The sequence below is a fragment of the Scomber japonicus genome, chromosome 5 (assembly GCF_027409825.1).
Source record: "Scomber japonicus isolate fScoJap1 chromosome 5, fScoJap1.pri, whole genome shotgun sequence".
NCBI classification, from domain to species: domain Eukaryota; kingdom Metazoa; phylum Chordata; class Actinopteri; order Scombriformes; family Scombridae; genus Scomber; species Scomber japonicus.
The window spans coordinates 32,806,740-32,828,857 of NC_070582.1; the positions used below are offsets into that span (position 1 = coordinate 32,806,740).

Below are 22,118 nucleotides of genomic sequence, written 5' to 3' on the forward strand. Positions count from 1 at the left end.
TGACAGTGTGTATAGTACCAAAAAATTTGACAGATTTTTGACACATTATGATCCACTAAAACAAATGTGGAGCTAAATTTGTTGGCTGAGCATTTGTTGAATACCTGATTTATAAAGTTATGATGATTAGACCAGAAAGAAGAGAAACAGAGAATTACCACATATTTAAAAATCCTTTAATATATAGTACTAATTACAATTAGTACAGTTTTACCGTATTGTAAAATCACAGTTTTGAATATAAATGTTTATATTCCTAAGTGTCAGAAATTCAGAATGTTTTCTTGTACTAGAAACATGATTGAGTGATATTGCGATAACAAAATAAGTATGTTGTGGTCATAACATTATTTTGTATATTATTTTGTATGGTCTATCAGGGTGAAGTATGAAACATATTTGCACACCCTCTTTGGCTTATTGAAAAAAACAACAACAAAATGAACTGCATTCTTACATTTGTACTTTTTTCTATGTTTAATATTGAGCCCTTAAAGAGGCAACACTGAAAACCCTTCTTCTCTACATGTGCTTTTGTTTCCTGTCACAATACAAAATCATTTCAAAAGTTTTATGTTTCCTGGTGATGACAGCTGTCTGCTGTGGACATCACAGTCAGCCTGAACCGATGATATTATTCTGCTTTTGCTTCAATTGGATAAAATCTTCAGATGAATTCTATCAGTGTTCTTCTGTTAATAACTATTTTGCAAGTACAGCTGTGGACATACTTAATATTTTTCTATTCTAATTTATTATGAGTAGTAAATGTACTACTACTTTCTACCTTAATAGACAAGGTGCTTTACACTTTGCCTGAAAGTAATACACACCAAAAATCTGTACAATTGGATATAATTTCAATATTTGAGCTTTTAAGAATTAAATACTTACATTTCCTTTGTTCACAAAATGTTGTTGTGCATTGGAAACTTACAACTTTTTTAAAAAACGTACCATTTCACATATAATGACCCCCATCTTGTACTGATATTGTGGATATTTGTAGATATTTCACGCCAGTGAATATACTTTATTCTGGCAAAGAGAATAAACAGATTTGTTAGGAATTTACTGTGTCCTGTCCTTCTTCTGTCTATGGATGATATCGCCTGCTGTAAACATGGTTGAATCAGGGATTTCATGACTCATTGTGCAACTGAAATGGTAAATATCTATGAAAATATGTTATGCATCTAGACAGTGATGTGAACATTCTCTTCAGTTGAACAGCTTATGAGACAGCTAGCTGCCCCCGTCAACCACATTATATTTCTCAACAAAAAAAACCTTCTGTTTATTCTGTTTGGTAGTCCAAACATAGTAATAATAATCACTGAAAAAATTATATTCCATTTCTACCAAGTCTGTTCTGCTAGACACCACTAAATTCTACACACTGCACCTTTAACCTCAGTTCATACAGGGTAGATTGAGTGGGGAATTGTTGTCTCTCTTGCAATTAGTATATAGGGTTTCCCCTCAGAAACTGATGAAGTGTTGGCACCCAATTTTAAATGTCTTGAGAAGTCCTAAATAGATGTGTTTCCAGGGTATTTTCTGGTATGTGAAAGTAAAAAACATTGTGTCATACAGTAGATTCTGCAGTAGCTACTTCGTTGTCACTGTTGCTGCTGTAACAGTTGTTTTTAGTGTCACAACCCCAGCAAAATGACTCATTTCACCATTAGAATTTGATCTATTTGGTCCAATAACATTTAGAAAGTGTAGAAAAGCTGCACGATTAAATTATTTTATCCCCATTCAAGATAGAACTTAGATGGCTTGGTCAAGGTGGAAGTCTCTAGTGGGCATGCGCAGTATGGGCAGTATGCATTTATCCAGCCAGCACAGGAATGTCAAATCCAACACCATTCATACTATGAAATACAGAGATTTAACCATAACCAGCATTATGTGAACTCATGTTAAAGTTATAAATGATATGTTAAAGTTGTGGATTTTACAATGTGCCTCTCTCTCTCTTCTCAATCTTTATTTATATAGCACCAAATCACAACAAAAGTCATTTCTCTAGAGCAGGTCTAGACTGTACTCTCCTCTCCTTTCTCTCTCTGTTCTTTAAATTAATTAATTCAAATTAATTTAACTTAAAGAGTACGGTCCAGACCTGCTCTATGTGTAAAGTGCCTTGAGATGACTTTTGTTGTGATTTTTCGCTATATAAAAAGATCGAATGATTGATTGATTGAAGTTTCACACTGCAGGTTTAAGATGTACAAGTCTAACATAATAAAGCCAACTAGATGTTTGGTCTAATCTGCATTCTGTGTTTTATGAGCAACATGTGATCATCCACTGAACATTACTGGAGATAATATATCACTCTTATCACATTTCTGAGCAGATAGTTATCAACAGTGTCACCACACATGACTGTGATGTTGTTCTGTCCTAATATATCATCCATTTATTCCAAATAGTGAGATGGCTTAATTATAGAGGGTGGTGGTGGAGGAGGGGGGGGGGGGGGGGGTAAAATGCTGGCACTCACTTCTGTTTGTCATTCTGCATGAGATCTGACTGAGAGCAGCAGGTGTACTTAGTGGTGTGAGACTTTCCTCTCAGTTATTCTCAGTCTGGATCCATCTGTGGAACGTCTGTCAGCTGTGTGCCATTTGTGGGGCCATGGGGAAACGCTGCCAAGTGAGCAAGCTGTGCATTGTGTTTTTGGTCTTAGCCGCGGTCTCTGTGGCAACCATTGTCACGTTGTGGACTATTGCCCTGACAGGAGGAGACGATGGTGGTGACGTCACAGATCCTTGGGACAGGTAAGATATTCATTTCATGAAATGTTGAACCTAGAAGGTAGAAGCATATTGCTGCTCTGTAGATCCAGTGTGTCTCACAGGATCAACAGTGTAATATGAGTGAGTATGAATAACTATCAATGAAAGACACACAAATGTACTTCCATAGGATTTTTCCCACAACTACAAGTGAGACAGCAGAGAGCTGCCCTGGACAGCACATTACTTTCAAATAAGCTTTATTACATTTGAAAAGAAAATGACCAGGTTATGCACTGGTATGTTATTCTAGTGACATGAGAAGGCATTTTGACATATCACAGTAAAAATAGCACAGGTAGAAATCATAAAATAAATGATGGCTAAATTCCATTTAGCTGCTTCCCTTTCTTGGTCCTGGTTTTGGGCATGCTAACACACTGTTGCTGCTTTTCCTACCATGTTCTAAAAAACAGGAGCCCAATGTTTTATATGTCTTTATATCCAATAGTGTTAATTTGAGGTATCATTTGTTGACTGTCACATGGTCTGCACTCACAAACACACCTGTCCCAGTGTTTGGCTGCCATTAGACTGATTCAAAATATGTCTAACTTCAGGAAATGTATTCTCTGCACACTTTTTTATAACAATTTGTAATCTTTGGCATAGCTGAGAGAGTGACGTATCAAGTCAAAAGTTTACAGTCAAAGTTTTTAAAACTTTGTGTTGAGTCAAATCTATAGTTATCAGATTCATGACTCACTACTTCCAGCCTCTCTGCTAATCTGTGGATTGTAGATTGTGAAAGACTCTTTGATGGTTGTTGGATCAGCTTGCTAAATAACACTTGGCCTCAGATGACACTATGTAATCCAGACGTTTTAGTTGATTTGATAGGGTTATAGTAGTGTGAAGTAAAACAAAATGTGTTAGAAATAAAATACACTACCGGTCAAAAGTTTTAGAACACCCACTTTTTTTTATTGAAATCAAGCAGTTCAAGTCCAGTGAATACCTTGAAATTGTACAAAGGTAAGTGGTGAACTGCCAGAGGTTAAAAAAAAAAGGTAAGGTTACCCAAAACTGAAAATTATACAAAAACACTTAAAAATCCTAAATTTTTAGTTGCAGCAAGAAAGCCATTTCTAAGACGTCAGAAAAAGAAGAAGAGGCTTGCCTGGGCCATGAAACACCACCAATGCACTACTGAAGACTGGAAGAAGGTGTTATGGACTGATGAATCAAAATTTAAAATATTCTGTTCATCACGCAGGAGTTTTGTATGCCGTTGACCTAAATGGCAGATTTTGGGTTTGTTTGTGTAGTTTGCTTTTCTAGTTTAGTTCATGTCCTATCTGCTAACATGGGTGGGGCTGGACTTATTGGATATACTGCAGCCAGCCACCAGGGGGCGATTAATATGTTTTGGCTTCACTTTTGGGGAACTGTCATGATGGCTGTCTCTATATACTGTATAGGCAATAATATAATTTGCACATTCCTGGTGAGGCGTGGGTGTGATTCTGATTCTGGTGTATATGGACATGTGATTCTCCATATAAGAATCATGATAGTAGATTTTATTTGGTTCTCCCTTTTTTTGAATCACTATTTACGCTACTTTACACATTGCAGTTAGTCCTGAAAGAACAAGAGTATGTATGTATCTCCTTCAGGTACCGTCTCCCCACTGCTTTGCTCCCTGACTCCTACAACATCACTCTGTGGCCTCGTCTCAGCCCCGACCCAAACACCAACCTCTACATTTTCACAGGTGAGTCACAGTAACGGCCCCAAAGTCGCTGTTTATTTGGTGTAGCCACATTGTAAAGAGAGAATGGAGCCATCTGACTACTTCCTCCTGACAGTTAGCCTATCTTTATGGGATTAGAGAACAACATCAATCAAGACAATGAGAGCATGAAGTTATTTTCCTTTGAGTTGCAGCAAGAAATATTTTATTGACATTGTTGAATCATATAACATTACAAAAGGGAGATATAAAACACCTAGTGAACATTTATGAGGCCAAACATTCAGTGATACAGTAGCTTCGTCTTAAATTGTAGGCTACTGATGGGGCAAAATCTGTGGCTTGTTAATTAAGCATTACGATTTTTGCAATACTATATTACTATTTATTAGTTTTTTCTATTATCTTTGACAAAGATACATTATCCAGGATTCATGTGTATGCTTTCTCCATGTATCCATCAGGTAAATCCACTGTGGAGTTTGAGTGTATAACGGAAACTGATCTAATCCTGATCCACTCCAACAAACTCAACTACACAGTGCAGGAGAACACACACGTCGCTATGCTCATCACTTCAGGTAGAGTACACACAAACTAAATATTTGTTTTCCATAGTTATACTATCTTTTATAACCACTTTTTACTTAGGCTATGGCACCGATACGGATTGCTTTTAATTTCGTTGTACATGTACAATGACATTAAAGGCTATTCTACAAGCACACACAATGTTATTTTCCAGTTCATGATTATTGAGCACATCTGCAGGATATTCTCATTTTTATTACACTGTTAACCCTGTAAATCACAAGTATTTTCCAACAGTGATTTGCTCTTATTAGGCATATTGAAAATGTCTGTGACGGTGAATAAATGTCTCCTCTACCGTATATTAGTGATCTTCTCCTCCCGCCGTTCACACCCCTACGTACGGCGGTTCTATGCAATTACTACACAGGCTGAAAAAATAGTCCCTGGTGGCAGTAGCGCACATGTAACGGCGTTAAAATACAAGTAACTGTATTCCGTTATAGTTACAGTTTAAATTGGTGTATTCAGAATACACTTACTTTCTTAAAAAAGATTACTGATTGACCTTTACTGCACAACGCAGGTTGCACTGTGTGGATGCAGATGGCATTATGCACGCACAAATACGCTGCAAATCAATGCGCGAGAGCACTTTCCACACAACACCAAACGATAATGACGAAGACAGACCGAAAGGAGGAGGTTAATAATGCCTTTTTGACATGGATATAAAGAGAACATTTTACCTACACACCTGGTGAAGAAGGTCACAATATCAAAGTGCAGTGCAAGCTTTGCTTACCATCAACGAAGCTGCTTTCAGCACCGAGAGTTAAATTGGCTAATTAGTGTTAGCTAGCCGGTCGAGTTAGGTAAGTTACAACAGAGACATTATAATAAGAAGGACTTTGGAAGGACTTTGGTTACAACCATTGGCTAGGGACTGACAAAACAACGGAGAAATTAACCCGGCAGCTACCTCTTCAGCCCCAGTGCCCCGCTGGTGGGGGCAACAGCACCCCCCATAAATTAAAAACGTCTCAGGGCAGTTAAACAAGCACGAATATAGTCATATGACACCGTGACTCATGGAATAAACCGTCCAAGAAAAAGCCATACAAACTGCTGCAAGAAGATGCTTTTCATTGGTTTCAGAGAGCTGCAGCTCAAAATAATATTGAAAAAGCAGCAAATAATTAATAATCAAATTAAATACTGTCCTCGCATATTCTTTTAATGAAATAGGAGGAGAAGAATTTTAGTTCAAAACAATCAGTTTTATTTTAACACCAGTAGAATGTGCAATATTACAGAGCTCTGGGTCTGACTTATAGTATCCCTGACAAGCAACAGAGTGTTCATCAGTTCACAAAGTCTGACTGACTATCTCTTCCTGACCCAGTGTTTTAAAGCGTACAGAGCAATAGGTGTAACGCAAGGCGGCGTCCTCTTCTGATTGGCTCAAGACGTGTCATTCATTCTCCTCGTGGTATCTGACTCCATCCGTTGTTGTGACGCCTTAGAGCCCAACCTGAAACACAACTGTTAAGAGACAAACATCCTACTTTCTCATACTTGCTGTGAACAGAGTCAAGGTCATCTTTTCACGCTCCGTACTTTTCCACTTCAAGTTACCTTGTGTTTTTTTGGTACAGTGGTGTGACTCTGGCTAAGACAATGCAAGCATTCACTTCTTATCACTTATAAAAACCCTTATTAATTATTGCAACATAGTTTCCTTTAATCATCCCTATGCTCAGCAGATTAAACAATGCAACAGCTCAAGGCTACATGAAAATAATATCATAACTTCAATATATTGACACTCTTACTATAATGCTCAAATGCAGGCAGAGGTGTGTGTGTGTGTGTGTGTGTGTGTGTGTGTGTGTGTGTGTTAGCACAGTGTATGTGTGTAAAGGGCTGTAGTGTAGTGTATGTTGTACGGCCTTGTGCTCTGTGTGTGTCTGTCTGCTTACATCTCCTGTCACACTTGATACTGACCAGTAACATGTACTTAATACTGCAAAAGTAAAAGTTATTTAGTTAGTATTAGTGCAATTATCAAAACCAGAATATGATCAGGGTGACTTTTGAATACTGGAAATAAATCATGTACTCATCCAGGCAGCAGTCCAGTGGCACTCAAAGTTTACATGAAATATCAGCAATAAAAACAATAAAACATTACAAAAACAACAGAACAATAAAACAACAATACTGATAAATTCCCTTTTTAGGAATTGGTTTTTTGGAGTAGTTTTTGAAAAATGTTTCATTTCTGTCTTTTTTTCTCATCCCTCACTTCTATCTGTTGGTCAGGTGGTGGGTCTGCTCCAGGCATTAGGTCCTCCTGGTTGCAGCCTGAGACGCAGTACCTGGTTATCCAGCTGAATGGTAAATTAAGTCAAGGACAAAAGTATCAGCTGTACACTGAGTTCACTGGAGAACTGGCTGATGACTTAGCTGGCTTTTACAGGAGTGAATATCAAGAGGATGGAGTCAGAAAGTAAGCTCTTGATTGTCTCTCTGTTCATCTTTTTCTACCTGTAGATATGCTGTGGTGAGATCACTTCAGTTAGTATTTGTGTTCAGAATGTTTCCCTCTTTCTCAGGATCGTTGCCACCTCTCAGATGCATCCGACACATGCCAGAAAAACCTTTCCTTGTTTCGATGAGCCAGCGATGAAAGCTGTTTTCCACATCACTCTCATCCACCCCCCCGGGACTGTAGCCCTGTCCAACGGCATGGAAATAGGTTGGTGCAGTGTACTTGGGTCAGTGACAAATAAAGGTTGACAAGATGAGCAATTCAAAAAGTAGAATTATCATTTTATTGACATGATTCTCCAGATGAAATGTAATATTTAGAACAATTGTATTCCATTACCCTAATTTAATATAAAAAGTTATAATGTAAGATCATGCTAAACTAGTTGATATGGTGTTTTATTGACTATTTACTGTTTTTAAGCAAGTTGAATTATTTGGTACAAAGTTGTTATGGTTACACCACTGAGACATTTCTGCCATAATCCTCTAATATATTCTCTCAAAATGGATTAAAAGCACACATTTTATGCTGGGTCCACCCTTTAAATTTGACTAAACCACATGGACACAAAAAAAAACTTCATTGACCCATTTACAGAAACTAAATCATGCATGTAAACCAGACACAGCTCAGTTCCATAACCAGTCATATGTCATTTAGAGAATTTAGTATCTACATCCAAACCAAAATTAACCAACCGAACAAAGCAACTATGATGTCATTTGGTATTTGGTCATTTGACCACTATGGACAAAACGAAAAGCTACTACATTATTATTTAATCTTGTGACGTAAATGATCCTTGTGTGGAAATGTGGTGATGGAGACCAGTGGAAAGAAGCTGCAGACAGCTACCACAGTCAGTCGTAGATTAAATGAGAGTTTACCAGTAGCTGCCAGTGTGTAATGAAATCAATATTGCTATAAACAATCACTGTGTCTAGAATGAGATGATGCAAGTGGGAACACAGAAAAATAGAATAAATCAAAGCCAGGAGGGAACATGTTCAGCATTCTGCAACACATCATTTATATAACTTTGCGAAAACCTTTTGAAAAATTGTAAAACATATTAATTAGCAACTAACAGTTTAGAATCTATTGAACTGTGTGTCTGTGCTCTTTTCAGATATCGTTAACACCACCATTGATGCAGTAGCAGTGACACAGACCAGGTTTGAGCAAACCAAGAAAATGTCCTCATATCTACTGGCCATCGTCATCTCTGACTACTCACACCTCCGCGCTACACAAGGAAACACCCTGGTAACTGTCTATGAACGACTCATCACTTTAATGCAGAGGCTTCAAGTCTAGTGGGTGTGACTTGAAGCCTCTGCTTTGTTTTAAATCACAGGTGTAAATAATAGCTTCATTGTTTGACTAAAGTTTGATTTGAACACTTCCTCTGTGTGCAAGAGAGGACATCAAAGACTCTCTGCCAAGTTCCAGGTGGACAAATCACTTATGACTTTGTTTTATAGAGCTTTTATTGAGTCAGGTTTTCTGTAATTTGCTGGTATGGAAATCTCCGCCGTAAAGATAAGAATACACTGTAAAAGATCATGAAGGTGGAAGCAAGATAGTGGGAGTGGAGTTTAGCAGTCTTGCAGAATTCTATAACAAGCAGGTGTTAAACAAAGCAATTAATATTTATCAAGACTGTATTTCTGCGGTAAACTAAGTGTCCTTTTGGGACAAAGAATAAAATCAATCTGAATCAGAATCAGATTCATTGGGAAATGATAAAGAAACAAGAGTGATCTGATGCTGGCAGGACTCTTAAGATTCACATTAGCAACAATAATTTTGATGTTAATGATGAGAGATGAGGCACATTGAGCAAATGTCCAAACATCAAAACCAAGACATGAACAGCCCTTTCTAGATTCTAAGTTCACCATCAATATGTCAGGATGTTACTTTTACTTGTAAAGTTGGAAATTCTGCTTTTTTTCAACAAAAACTACACAGACAAATATGAGTGAAAAGAAGCATGCAGCTCATATTCATGATAATATTATCAATAAGATTCTACTTGGTTTCTTCTGATGCTAGTCGCCACTCTATTGTTGAAAATGCAACCCCAGCAGAAATGCCATGTTTCACCCCTGATGGAAAAACGTTTTAGTTCAAAGCAACAAAAAGACATCATACAAAATATTATACAAGACAACACAAGTCACAGGTATACAGCAAGAACATAACATGAGCTGAATTCACTGGAGGAAATGCATATTAGAGGAGACATATTCTGCACATTTCCAGGTCTATATTTTTAATCTGAGTCTCTACTAATTTACAGTTCAACTAACTCCTTATTCATCTTACATTGGCTCTGTAGGACCAGTGTAAGATGACATCTCCACACAGCTCCGGAGGCTACGTCAACAAACTCTCATGCTTTACTCGAAATGTCGATTTCTCAAATCCATCTATACATGTTGGAGACAAATGTACAGGGTTGATTGTAAGTACTTAGATGTGTGCACCACTAAAGCACATTTGAAACTGGACTGTAACCCTTTTAGGAGTTGACATCCAGTGCCCAGCCCAGAGCACTCAAAGCTAGAGCCTTTTCTTTTTTTTGATGGTTCACGTGTGCATAATATAATTTTACTGCATCGTATGACTACTGCAACATCAAGAGTAGTAGTAATTCATTTTGGTCCTTATTTTCTATTTTCCAGAAAGAATGCACATAGAAATAAATAAATATAATTTTGATCTTAATATTTATCTACATTTCACTCAGTAACACTGCCTCAACTGAAATATCCTCAGAAGTTTCACTCTTAATCACAACTGTTATAAACTCACACAGATTCAGTCAGCAACTGGTTGAAGTCACTGTTCAGAAAAAATAAATACATTTAAAAATAGATTCAGAACTTTTGAAAAAGCATCCGGGGCTGCTCTGCAGTCATATATCATTTTAACCCCATATTTTTATTCCCAGTGATTTTTGCTGCTCCACCCAACACACAATAGAAAAAAATCTAGAACAAAAATATTTTTAAAGTATATCCAAGGAAAGAGCTGCACCATGAAAACAGTCTATAGCACAAACAACAACAACTTTTCCTGTCAGACTTTGTGCTCATCTGATATTAGAGATATCTGGGCTACATGATGATCCTTGTTCCATTGCTCCATACGATTGTCACCAAGCACCCACAGTGTATTTAAGCACTCGTCAGCTTGCCAAATGAGAGAAAAATGAAAAGGATTTCAGAGAATCATCATATTTTAGTGGATCCTCACAAAACACCCTAGAAATATTACAACTGAGAATGAGAGCACAGGGACTACTCTTGGATGGAAGGAACTCTGAGGCTGACTCAAACGATGTGATGAACAATCCAGGTTTACAAATTAACATCATGCCTTTGGAGGCTAACGCTGTTGGCCTCTTTGAAGCCTCACTTCCAGAATGATTAAGGTCTATTGGTCCATGCCTGGTCTTTATTATAAGTAGGTCCCTGAAATCTGGTTGTGTCCTAAATATATTTTAAACATGCAGTTGTTCAGCCTCTTCTGAAAAAAATGAACCTTGACCAAAACCTAGAGACCTACAGTATATCTAAGATGCCTTTTAGTTCAAAACTCTTAGAGAATGTTATTCCCTAACAGATCACATCACTACACTTCAGATGAATTCCAATCTGGTTTCTGTTAGAAGCTCTCACAATCTCATATGACTTAATGATGTCCTCTTATTTGGGGGAATGTTCTGTTCTGTAGCTTTTGATAGCGACAGTCACAGCATCCTGACAGAAAGGCAGTGTGTGAGTGTCTGTTGGAGCGTCTAGGACTGGTTCCCTTCCTATCTCTCAGATAGGAGAAATAGAGTTTTTGTTTACATGTCTTATATTTCTGAACCTGCTGTTCTTTCCTGTAGTGTGCTTACAGGGTTCTGTCTTGGGTATGTCTTTTGCACAATTGTCTAACTGTCATAAAGGACTGGATAGCAAACAACTTTTTACAGTTAAACACAGATAAGACTGAGGTTCTTATCTTTACTAGAGATAACATAACTTCCAAGGTTGATCTGTGTATTGGATCTCTTTCTTCAGAGGTACAGCTGTACAGTCTAATCTTAGAAGTCTCATTTGATCAGTCGGTGCACTTCGATCAACATATCAAAGTATTATTTATGCTTTTCTCCCGACTCAACCAGTTGTCCTTGGACCGTCTACTAATGGGTCAGAACTGCCTTAAGGCTGTTGACCAGGTCCAGCAGGATTACTCACATCACACCCATATTATATGTTGTTTTTTTTTGCATTGACTTCCCAGCAAGTATAGGTTGTTATTTTCACATGTAGAGCCTTACCTAGTTAGGCACCTGACCTGCTCCATCCTTATATCACCTGTAGGTCACTTAGGTCTTCCAACCAAAGCATTGGACTGAAAACAAAAGGTGATCCTGCCTTTGAAGTTGGTCCACTTACTTCATAGTTGATAGAGGCTCACTGTGATTTATTTCACTATTTCTGATACTGATAATACATACTGTATAATAAACATGTTTTCTATGATATGTTCAGATCCGTATCTGGGCTCGCAGGAAGGCGATTGAGCAGGAACAGGGAAACTACGCCCTCAATGTGACTGGACCCATACTGGACTTTTTTCAGCAGTACTACAACATCTCCTACCCTCTGTGCAAGTCAGGTCAGCCTGCTTTATACTTATCTGAGGCCTGGTCAGTGTTGGCTGAACTGGCTGTTGTGGTTTGTTTACTACTCACATATGCAGTCACTGTTTTGTTTTTCCTGTCAAGAAAAGATGAGTATGGATCAATTGTGGTCCTCTTTCTTTGCTTAATTCTCTAAAAATCTCTCCATGCCTCTTTACTGCTATTTTTGGTGTGACCTCAGAAAACATATTGGCTCACATCATCAACGTTTATTAGCTAGGCGGTTGATATTAGTAAATTGGAAGAATGCTCCGTCTCACCCACACCCATCTTATCAGGAATATTATGTCTAACCTCAAAAGATCAGACGTACTGTTAACGGTGCCCTTCAAAAGTGTCACAGGGCATTATTCAGTTTTATTATTATTATATATAAATTCATAAACCAATTATATGGGCTACAGTTAGACTGATAAATATAATAAATATCTAACAGATTATGTTCATCCTTATACTGCAGCTCACAACAATTAATGTAAAGTGCAGCTGGTGTTTTGTTCGTTTAATGTTGATGTGCATCCAAGGAAAATTCATTAAAAACTCTTGAAAAATGAGTATGGTAAATACGAACGTAAACATACAACATAGATGAAGGTGATTGCTGCTTATTGTTGACATAATGGTTAGCAGTAGTTTATTTTCCATAAAACTGACATTTGCTGTTGGTATAGTAAGGAAACTGAAAATTTGTTGGGGACTATTTTCAGCAGTGGATGAATCCACATTTGGTTTGTGGGATTGATCAAAATAAACTACTGTGTTTGTGTTTATGGTGATGAAGGAACAGGTCACTGAGTGTAATGCTGTCACCCATTGATGTGTTTTAATAGTTTTTGGATGAAAATGTCAGTCTATGACATAGAGGAATAAGATATATGAGCCTGTACACACATAATTCTTGTTAGTAGGATACATTCATTTTTGGTTTTGGTCATTTTCAGTTCTGTCAATGTTCTTCACTACCTTCAGTTCAGTTCCTCTGACCTGCATTAAACCTGCTCTCTGCCTCACAGATCAAATCGCTCTGCCAGACTTCTACTTTGGGGCGATGGAGAATTGGGGTTTGGTGACATATAGAGAAACCAACCTGCTCTATGACCCTGTGACTTCATCCAACAGAAACAAAGAGACCACCGCCACTATCATCGCTCATGAGCTGGCTCACATGGTGCACTGAATTTTATACTGTGACTATGAACTGACTGATTTATTGGCAGATTAGTTAACTAACTGACTGATGTCGTTTCATTCTGTGGTGCAGTGGTTTGGTAACCTGGTGACTCTGAGATGGTGGAATGAGGTGTGGCTAAATGAAGGCTTTGCTTCATATGTGTCTTACCTGGGTGCAGACTATGCTGAGCCTACATGGAACGTGGTGAGGATGTCTTCTCGGTCTTTGTCGCTATATTCAATCCACACATCACAATCCACCCACAGTATGCTAATACCCTGCCCTCCTCCTTACTAATACTGTTTCCTGTTGACTAGTCATGTGTGGTGTATTGTACATTTCATCCCAGCCAGCATGTCCATGTGGGCCCCATAAGGGTTAAATCTGGGCTGCAAATATGGGTTTCCATGGTGCCCCCACCTGTGTTTGCGTATATGGGTTTTGACTGGGTTTCAGGTGGGGCCCAACTGGGTGAGTTACATGAGACCCATGCAGGCCCATATGTAGGATCAGAATGGATCTTAAATGGGGCCCATGTTAATGAAACCATGTGGGACCCGCAAAATTTGCCCAGTTCAAGCCCATGCCAATTCAGTATCCACGCCCCACATTTAATCTATGTGGGGCCCACTTGGACATGCTGGCTGGGATCTTGAATTTATGCATTGTCCTCATTCCTCATTTCCTAATCTCAAATATTTAGAACTTCCTGGTTTGATCCATGCCCTACTGTCATTTAAAAAGGGACGTAATAAGGACTGTACATAGCCACAGTATAACCTGTGTGTGTATATATATATATATATAACTAATATAACATTTTTGATTATCCCATTTTTGATAATCCCTTAAATTAGGTGTTTTAAGAATAGGGACTGAGGTATGAAAGGAGCATGTCACAGTATAAAATAAAGTAGTCAGTGCTCTCTGGTGGACAAATAATGTAAAGGAGACACTGTTTTTAAATTATCACACATCACTTATGTGGGATATAATATATACCAGCAGCAATATATCTGTGATAAGCTATCTGCCAACATATCAGCCTTGCTGGTTTATCACTTGGTCTCAAGTTGTGTTGCATTACATTTATACTGAAGAAAAGAACACCCTGTACTGTATTAACTTATTTCGTCTATGAGGCTCTTTCTGTTATCGGATCACATCTACAAAAATAGAGTAATTAATCTAAATATATTTCTGTGTGTGCGTTTGTTACAGAAAGACTTGATTGTACTGGATGACGTACACAGAGTGTTTGCAGTCGATGCCTTGGTCTCCTCTCATCCTTTGTCTTCCAAAGAGGACAGTATCATTTTGCCAGACCAGATCATGGAGCAGTTTGATGCCATCTCATACAGCAAGGTACACAGGCAACAGCAAGATCATCTTATATCATATTTCAATTATTATTATTATTACATTGCAAATATATGCCACACAATAACACCACGTTAAACTCTATTGCATCTGTGTGTGTCTCTGGGTCTCCTCAGGGTGCAGCAGTGTTGAGGATGTTGTCTGATTTCCTCTCAGAGCCAGTCTTTGTCCAGGGGCTCAATGTATGTCTCTATACTTGTGTTTAGACAAACATATATTATATGTACATTCTGGTTTGGGGTTAAACGGCCTGTTAAGATGAATTAGACACAAACTGTTTCATGTTCATGACTTAAGGTGCTGTGTTTTCTTTTGTCTCCAGAGATACCTCAATCACTTTGAATACAGTAACACAGTAGGGAATGACTTGTGGGCAAGTCTACAAAAGGTAAGATTAGGTTTGTTGTACCCACAGTAAGCACAAAACTATTTTAATAGATCTGTCAAAGGTGACAATGGGTATGCAACACTTCTTAAAAAAATGCATCATCTGCATATAGTGTTGTACAGAGTATTGTGAAAATAAAATGGTGACTCCTGATTGCAAAGCTCAGAGGTTCCAGTGATATTAAAGATTATAAAGATTACAGGGACACTGCTAGTTTCTTTTCAAGGAGGAAAGGAGTTGAGAGGTTACGTTACAAGTAGTATCTGCTGTACTACCATAGTGATACTGTAGGTTATGTTTAAATGTGATAGAAACGTTCTAACTAGATATATAGATGAAAATGTTTGAGATTATTTGTAGATTATTTCTTAAAAAAACTTTGTTACCTTTGACAACAGGAGGTGAAAGCCAATAATGTATCCCTTCCTCGCCCAGTTCATTACATCATGAACCGCTGGGTGCTTCAGATGGGCTTCCCTGTGGTTACCATTGATACCACCACAGGAGAGGTATCCCAGAAGCACTTTCTGCTGGACCCAGAGTCTAACGTCACAGTCAAATCACCTTACAAGTATGCAACACTGCTACAGTATATCACCACAAGCTATCTAAAGGAATGTTCTTTTTCTTCTAGAATATACAGAGATCTGCTACCTGCTGTCCTCCCTCACTTGCCTCAGTCATGAATGAATATTAAAATGTATTCCCTTCTCCATAGCTATGAGTGGCTGATTCCTGTTAGGTGGATGAAGTCTGATGAGGTCCAAGAAGATGTCTGGTGGCTAATGGAAAAGACAGGTATGACTGAATACAGATTATTACATAAAACATGACAAGGACCAACCTGTTATATCAGTAGTTTGCAAAATATCATGATGATTTTGCTAATCTGATTCTGTTTGCTACTACATAATAAATAATTGCACCTGGATATCCTTCTTCTGTCTCTTGCTGTCTTTTCTCTCTCAGCTGTAAACGTGGACATGATGAGTGGTGGTTTGTGGGTTCTGGCTAATATCAATGTGACTGGTTATTACCGAGTAAACTATGACCTGGGGAATTGGGAGAGACTCCTCGCTCAGCTTAATAGAGAGCACCAGGTACACATTAAGATCTTTAGAGTTTCATGGATGAGGGACTATATTTGACTTTAAAGAAATGATTTGTTGTTTCTTAAATGTAGTTTTCTCTTCTTTCTCTCCTTATTTTATTTCTTAACAGATTTTATAACAATTGTTTGTATTTCATATCCTGTTTGACACACAATCTGCAGGTAATACCACTGATAAACAGAGTCCAGCTTGTGGATGATGCTTTCAATCTGGCCAGGTAGGTAACTTTATCCACCTGGAGATTTTCCCCAAAGTAAATGTTTGTTCTCATTAGTGTCTGTGAGTTAGAACCCAAATAAAACAAAAAAAAAAACATTTTACTTCATGTTATTATCAGTAGTGTAGGCAGAATTAACAGTGTGGATGGGCACAGAGGAAATCAGATGGGTCTAGCCAATCCAAAACCAATCATTTTTAATAGATTCTGAAACACATATGTTAACCAAAATAGGCCAATACAACTATACTTGACTGAATGCACCACAGTTTAATAATACAAACCTTATACATCATCAGAGGTAATATTACAGACACTGAGATGAACATTAACAACATCACGTAGCCTGGCACTGCACTGACATATGATAAGAGTTACACCAGCACCAACATGCTCAGTAATATTAAAAATGACACCTGAACACAGCATGGCACAGTAGCCACATAAACCTCACATAAGCACACACTCACACACACAGATGGTAGACACAGCAACATAAAATCCAATTGTACACTCATCAAAAACTAAACTCAATAAACAATAATATTGAGATAGGCTATAGCCTGCTAACTAACCATTCATACTCATTCCACATACCATTGACACAGCAATGGAGGAAATTTGGGGTTAAGTATCTTGCCCAATTGAACTGCCAATCTTCTAATTGGTGGACGACTGCTCTACCTCCTCAGCCACAGCTGTCTCATGTGATTCCTCAGCCACAGCTGTCTCATGTGATGTCACCTTACCAGACCTCTGTAATCCATTCTTCATATCTGCTAGAGGCTAGCAGCAGTTACTAGTTTAGGCACCAGGTTTTGAAAAGGTAGAAAACCCTAAATTAAATACCTCTGGTCTGCTGCATTGATTTAAAAAAAAAAGTCCATTGTGAGTCCAACAATGTTACAGGAGTGCAATGCTAAATCTGTGGACTACTCATTTGAGGGAGCCAGATTAAAGTTCATGATAGTGCTTTCCTCTTGGATTATGAGATTGTTTATCCACAGATCACATATTCTTCCAAAAGTAGCTCTAAATGAAAACTTCATTTTATCTCCAAAATGGAAAGAGGGCATCCTGTGGAGAGCGTTTGGCACATATCATGCCAATATTCTCATTAGATTTAAACATATCTTTTGTAAAGATAAAAATTTGGTATGTCAGTGGCTAAAAATCTTGGACCAATAGATAGACTGATTACCCTGGGTAAGTGTTCAAACACACACACTCTAGTTCATCCTTATGTTAGGAAAGGTTTTATTTATCCAAACCACATAACTACATCAGAGACACAGCTTATCTTAACTTGGGTTAACTTTATATTTAATGATTGGGTGTCTGTTCTCTCTGCAGGGCTCAGGAGGTGTCCACCACTCTTGCTCTGAGGACAACTTCCTATCTATCTGTGGAGACTGAGTACATGCCCTGGCAGTCTGCTCTGGACAACCTCAACTATTATTATCTCATGCTGGATCGAACTGAAGTCTATCAGCCTATGCAGGTACAGGACAAGTTACATGTTTTGCTTTAATAAGATTTTTTTTGGACCTGGCAGCAAAGCAGCTCATGTGTTGTTCAGACACACCCACTGTAGTCTCTATGCCCCCTGGTGGCCATTAGGAAGCAAAGCAGTTTCCCTGACTCTCCTCTGTGTAACACTTCCAGGACTACATGAAGAAACTGGTGACACCCCTCTTTCAGTATTTTAAGAACATTACATCTGACTGGACCAGTGTTCCAGACAGACACACTGACCAGTGAGTATACTCATTCAGATATACTATGTAATACACAACAAACACTGAAATTACATAATCATTTGATCACTGAGATTAATTTACCTGTAATATCTGAATGAAGTCGTTCACAGGAAAACTGAATTAGCCATTAACAATTTGTCCACTTTTTGATATGGCAGAGAAAAACTCAACATTTTGTTTTATTCACAGGGTTTAAACCTCTCTGGAATTATTGCAAGTCATTGGACAATTAGAATAGTTAGCATACATTTTAAATATTGTTGCTTCCATTATTAATGATGGACCCCAGGACAATATTAGCTTACATTTTACTAATATACAGTACCATACTACATACTACATACTGTGCTATGCTGTGCTATACACTGTTGTCAGGGACAGCAGAGCAGGTGAACCCAAATGCAAAAGCAGGGCTGCAGAAAAAGGTCTTTATTCCCAGGACGTGGATACAAAAATTCAAAGTAGGCTGGGCTGAGTCGAGTTGACCCTAACCCTAACCCCCTGGGGGTACTAATGCAGCCTTGCTTGATAAAAGATCCAACAGGGATTGAAAACCAAGACTTAAATACTAACTGAACTAATAAGTCGATGGGGAGCAAGTGACTAGAAAGGGCAGACTGGTAATTGGCTGGGAGGACACTGGGGACAGGGCAGAGCTGATGAGACTGCTACAGGACAGGAGAGGGAAACATGGGCTGGGGAGGAGTGCAGGAACATAGAAGGGAAACTGAAAATTAACCTTAATATAAATAAGCAAAAAGAAATGACAACATAATTACAATACTGGATACACAGAGAACACAGAGTCTAAAATTATGAGGCCATGACGACTGTGTAAAGAAATATATGACATTTTGACTTGTCATTGACCATGTTTGGCTCTCCTGCAGGTATAACCAGGTGAATGCCATCCGTATGGCCTGCAGGACTGGAGTGACAGAGTGCCAAAACCTGACCACCTCATGGTTCAAACAATGGATGGACAACCCTCAAAATAATGCGTCAGTCTTTGATGTTGGCCCTTAATTTAATGTACTTCTTTGTTTTAGGTAATTACTCAAGTCACTCCAATTTTGTTCCCAGGATCCATCCCAACCTGCGCTCTGTAGTGTACTGCAGTGCCATTGCAGCAGGTGATGTGGAAGAATGGCAGTTTGGTTGGTTCCAGTTTGAAGGAGCTTCTTTAGCCAGTGAAGCCAGTAAACTCATGTCTGCACTGGCCTGTACCAACAACACACAACTGCTGGAAAGGTGTGTGTGTATGTTTTGTCTTTCCTTTTCAAAGATCAGGAAGGTAATGCAGCGATGTAATAATGAAGTGAGGGAATGCAAAAACAAATGGAAATACTGGACAAAGGACAAAGTTGTGTGTTTATACTGAGTTATTTGTGTCATTGTGGTTGTCCAGGTATCTCTCCTACGCCTTAGACCCAGCTAAGATCCGTAAACAGGACGCCGCCTCAGTCATCACATCTGTCGCCAGCAACAGAGTGGGGCAGAGTCTAGCTTGGAACTTTGTCAGGAAAGAGTGGAAATACATGTTCACACAGTGAGTATTATTCACTGAGATAAATACATGTTGTAACTTAGAGCCAAGGAAATCTACACTGCCAACATCTTGCTCCTTTGGGCAGATTGTCTAAAGTCACATGATTGGGGAACAACGGGGAGAAAGAACTTGTGAACCTTTTGAAAGTGTTTCACTTTGTTTCAGACAGCTCCATGCTGAATTGGGATCAGTTCTTGTTTGACTTGAGTTTATATTTTTCCAGATATGGAGTGGGTTCCATCAACTTTGGTTCTATGATCAGTGGAGTCACAGCGAGGTTCTCTACAGCTGCTGAACTACAAGAGGTAAGTTGTAAAGTAACAGATGTGTGATCTGTTAAGAATAGCATTTCACTCCCATGTATGCTGAGTGTTTATTATGGAAGTGACAATAAAACTGATTCTGATTCTAATTTTGAAAAAATGAAACCTGGGTTTTCAACGTTCACCTTAAGTTTTGGAACTTTGATGTTTAAAATAGATATTCAACATAAAACAGTAAGAATTACAGAAAATCACAAAAACATGAGTTGTCCCATTTCAGATACATTACTAGTTAACTTCTGAATGTCAAACTGTTGTGTGAAGTGTTTAACTGTGTGTCCTGTGGCAGCTGAAGGAGTTTGTGGAAGAGCACAGTGCAACAGGTTTTGGTTCAGCTACTCTGGCAGTGGAGCAGGCAGTGGAGAAGACCAGCGCTAACATCAACTGGCTGCAGCAGAACAAACAGGAGGTGCTGGACTGGTTCAACAGCCAGACTGGACGTCAGATGGGTTAATACTGTTATGAAGGTAGAGCTACAGGATGTGACTCATTTTATAAATCAAAAGTGTTTTTATGTTTTCAATTATGATCAAAAAGAACATTAAAACAAATTTAGGAGCTGATGAGAAATTACTTATATATTTTAGAGGAAGTATTCAAGTCACTATTTCTGAGCTAGAATATCATTTAAAAACCTGTCTATGAACTGTAAAGATTTTCCATTTTAACCATGTTGTCAAAGAAATATGTCTAGAAGAGACTCTAAAACCTGTTGAAATATAGTCCTCAAATAGTTATTGTAACAGTGATTATACTATCCAGTCCAGTTTTAATGAACCCTTTTCACCTCAAAAATCACCAAAAGCAGCTTTCTTAGCTGTGCTGTTATCCCCATGCTCCATCTGTGGCAAACTTGGTACACATTTTTCCTTCATAAAAAAAAATTCTGCTTTAATCATTTTGTTTCAGATTTTAATAAATTATATATTTCATGTGATGAATGCAAAAATGTATGGATTGGAATCTTGTTTTAGCATGATAAGGAAAGTATAGCAGCTTATTTAAAGGAGTATGATAGTTAATAACTTGACCTTTATGTTAGAAACTTCACTTCTATTAGTTATAAAACTTGTAGTCATCAGAATAAATGCTGAGCTTGCAGAATATGACAACATAGCTAAAAATAGGCAAAATGGAACAACAAATGCAACTGGTAAGATGATAACTTATTCCTGATTCCTGACACTTTATTTAGAGGTAACAGTCAGTAGCATGTTATGTTGCATGCTATCCTTCATTTTATTGCTGTAGTGACTAAAGTGTCTGTATGTGTTACCCGATGGGGCCCACATTCAGAGATAGGTTACTGTATGTAAGTTTTAAACTAACCTGAAGTATACAGTTACTTTGACCAGCTGTGGTTGTGTGCACACATTACATGTTTGGTCTCATTAAACAGACTGGTGCTAGCTAGGGATGAGGTGAGCTGCTACCAGAGGAGGAGAAATGTGACTGTGGGTAACTCTGAAGTTTGGGATATAAGATGAGATATATTCTACTGTATTTTATTATATTTATATGTGCAGGGTGAGATTTGTATATTGTGATGTATTTTATTGGAAAGAAATCTAGAGGCATGTTAGTGCATTGATGAACTCATTTTATTGGTCTGATTTGTCACAGCCACAAATACACACAGGTAACAAACAGAAATCAAATCAAACCGTAGAACATTTTGCACAGAAGAAATTCTCCTCCACTGAAGAAAAGAAAGACAATGATACAAAATATTCAAACAAAGAACAAATTATGGCTTTTTCTTTCTGTTTTACAGCAGTGCCAGACAGACAACAGGTCCAAATAAATACATGAATGATTCAAACACACTATATTCATAAGCTATTTCACTGTGATTTCTGGAGCCGTGATAATACATCAAAAAAACTCAAACATACTACTTACTATCAAGACCTTTAGAGATG

At 38.1% G+C, this 22,118-nt stretch overlaps 1 protein-coding gene across 1 annotated transcript; it reads left to right on the top strand.

The window, feature by feature from the left end:
• The first annotated feature begins 2,649 nt into the window (after positions 1–2,649).
• LOC128359508 (aminopeptidase Ey) lies at positions 2,650–20,650 on the top strand. Its single transcript, XM_053320002.1, has 23 exons — positions 2,650–2,792; positions 4,430–4,527; positions 4,971–5,087; positions 7,363–7,549; positions 7,656–7,798; positions 8,724–8,860; positions 12,145–12,271; positions 13,310–13,464; positions 13,558–13,671; positions 14,689–14,832; positions 14,964–15,029; positions 15,170–15,235; positions 15,634–15,806; positions 15,954–16,033; positions 16,205–16,335; positions 16,509–16,564; positions 17,918–18,065; positions 18,230–18,321; positions 19,215–19,325; positions 19,408–19,575; positions 19,733–19,873; positions 20,097–20,178; positions 20,486–20,650. The coding sequence occupies exons 1-23, from the start codon at positions 2,650–2,652 to the stop codon at positions 20,648–20,650; spliced, it is 2,844 nt and encodes a 947-aa protein (XP_053175977.1).
• The last annotated feature ends 1,468 nt before the right edge of the window (positions 20,651–22,118 follow it).

Excerpts from the sequence above, each read along its gene's own strand:
- LOC128359508 (XM_053320002.1), top strand. The coding sequence starts at position 2,650 with ATGGGGAAACGCTGCCAAGTGAGCAAGCTGTGCATTGTGTTTTTGGTC. Across the intron at positions 2,793-4,429 it reads GTCACAGATCCTTGGGACAG|GTACCGTCTCCCCACTGCTT; the intron begins GTAAGATATTCA and ends TATCTCCTTCAG. Across the intron at positions 15,030-15,169 it reads TCTTTGTCCAGGGGCTCAAT|AGATACCTCAATCACTTTGA; the intron begins GTATGTCTCTAT and ends TTTTGTCTCCAG.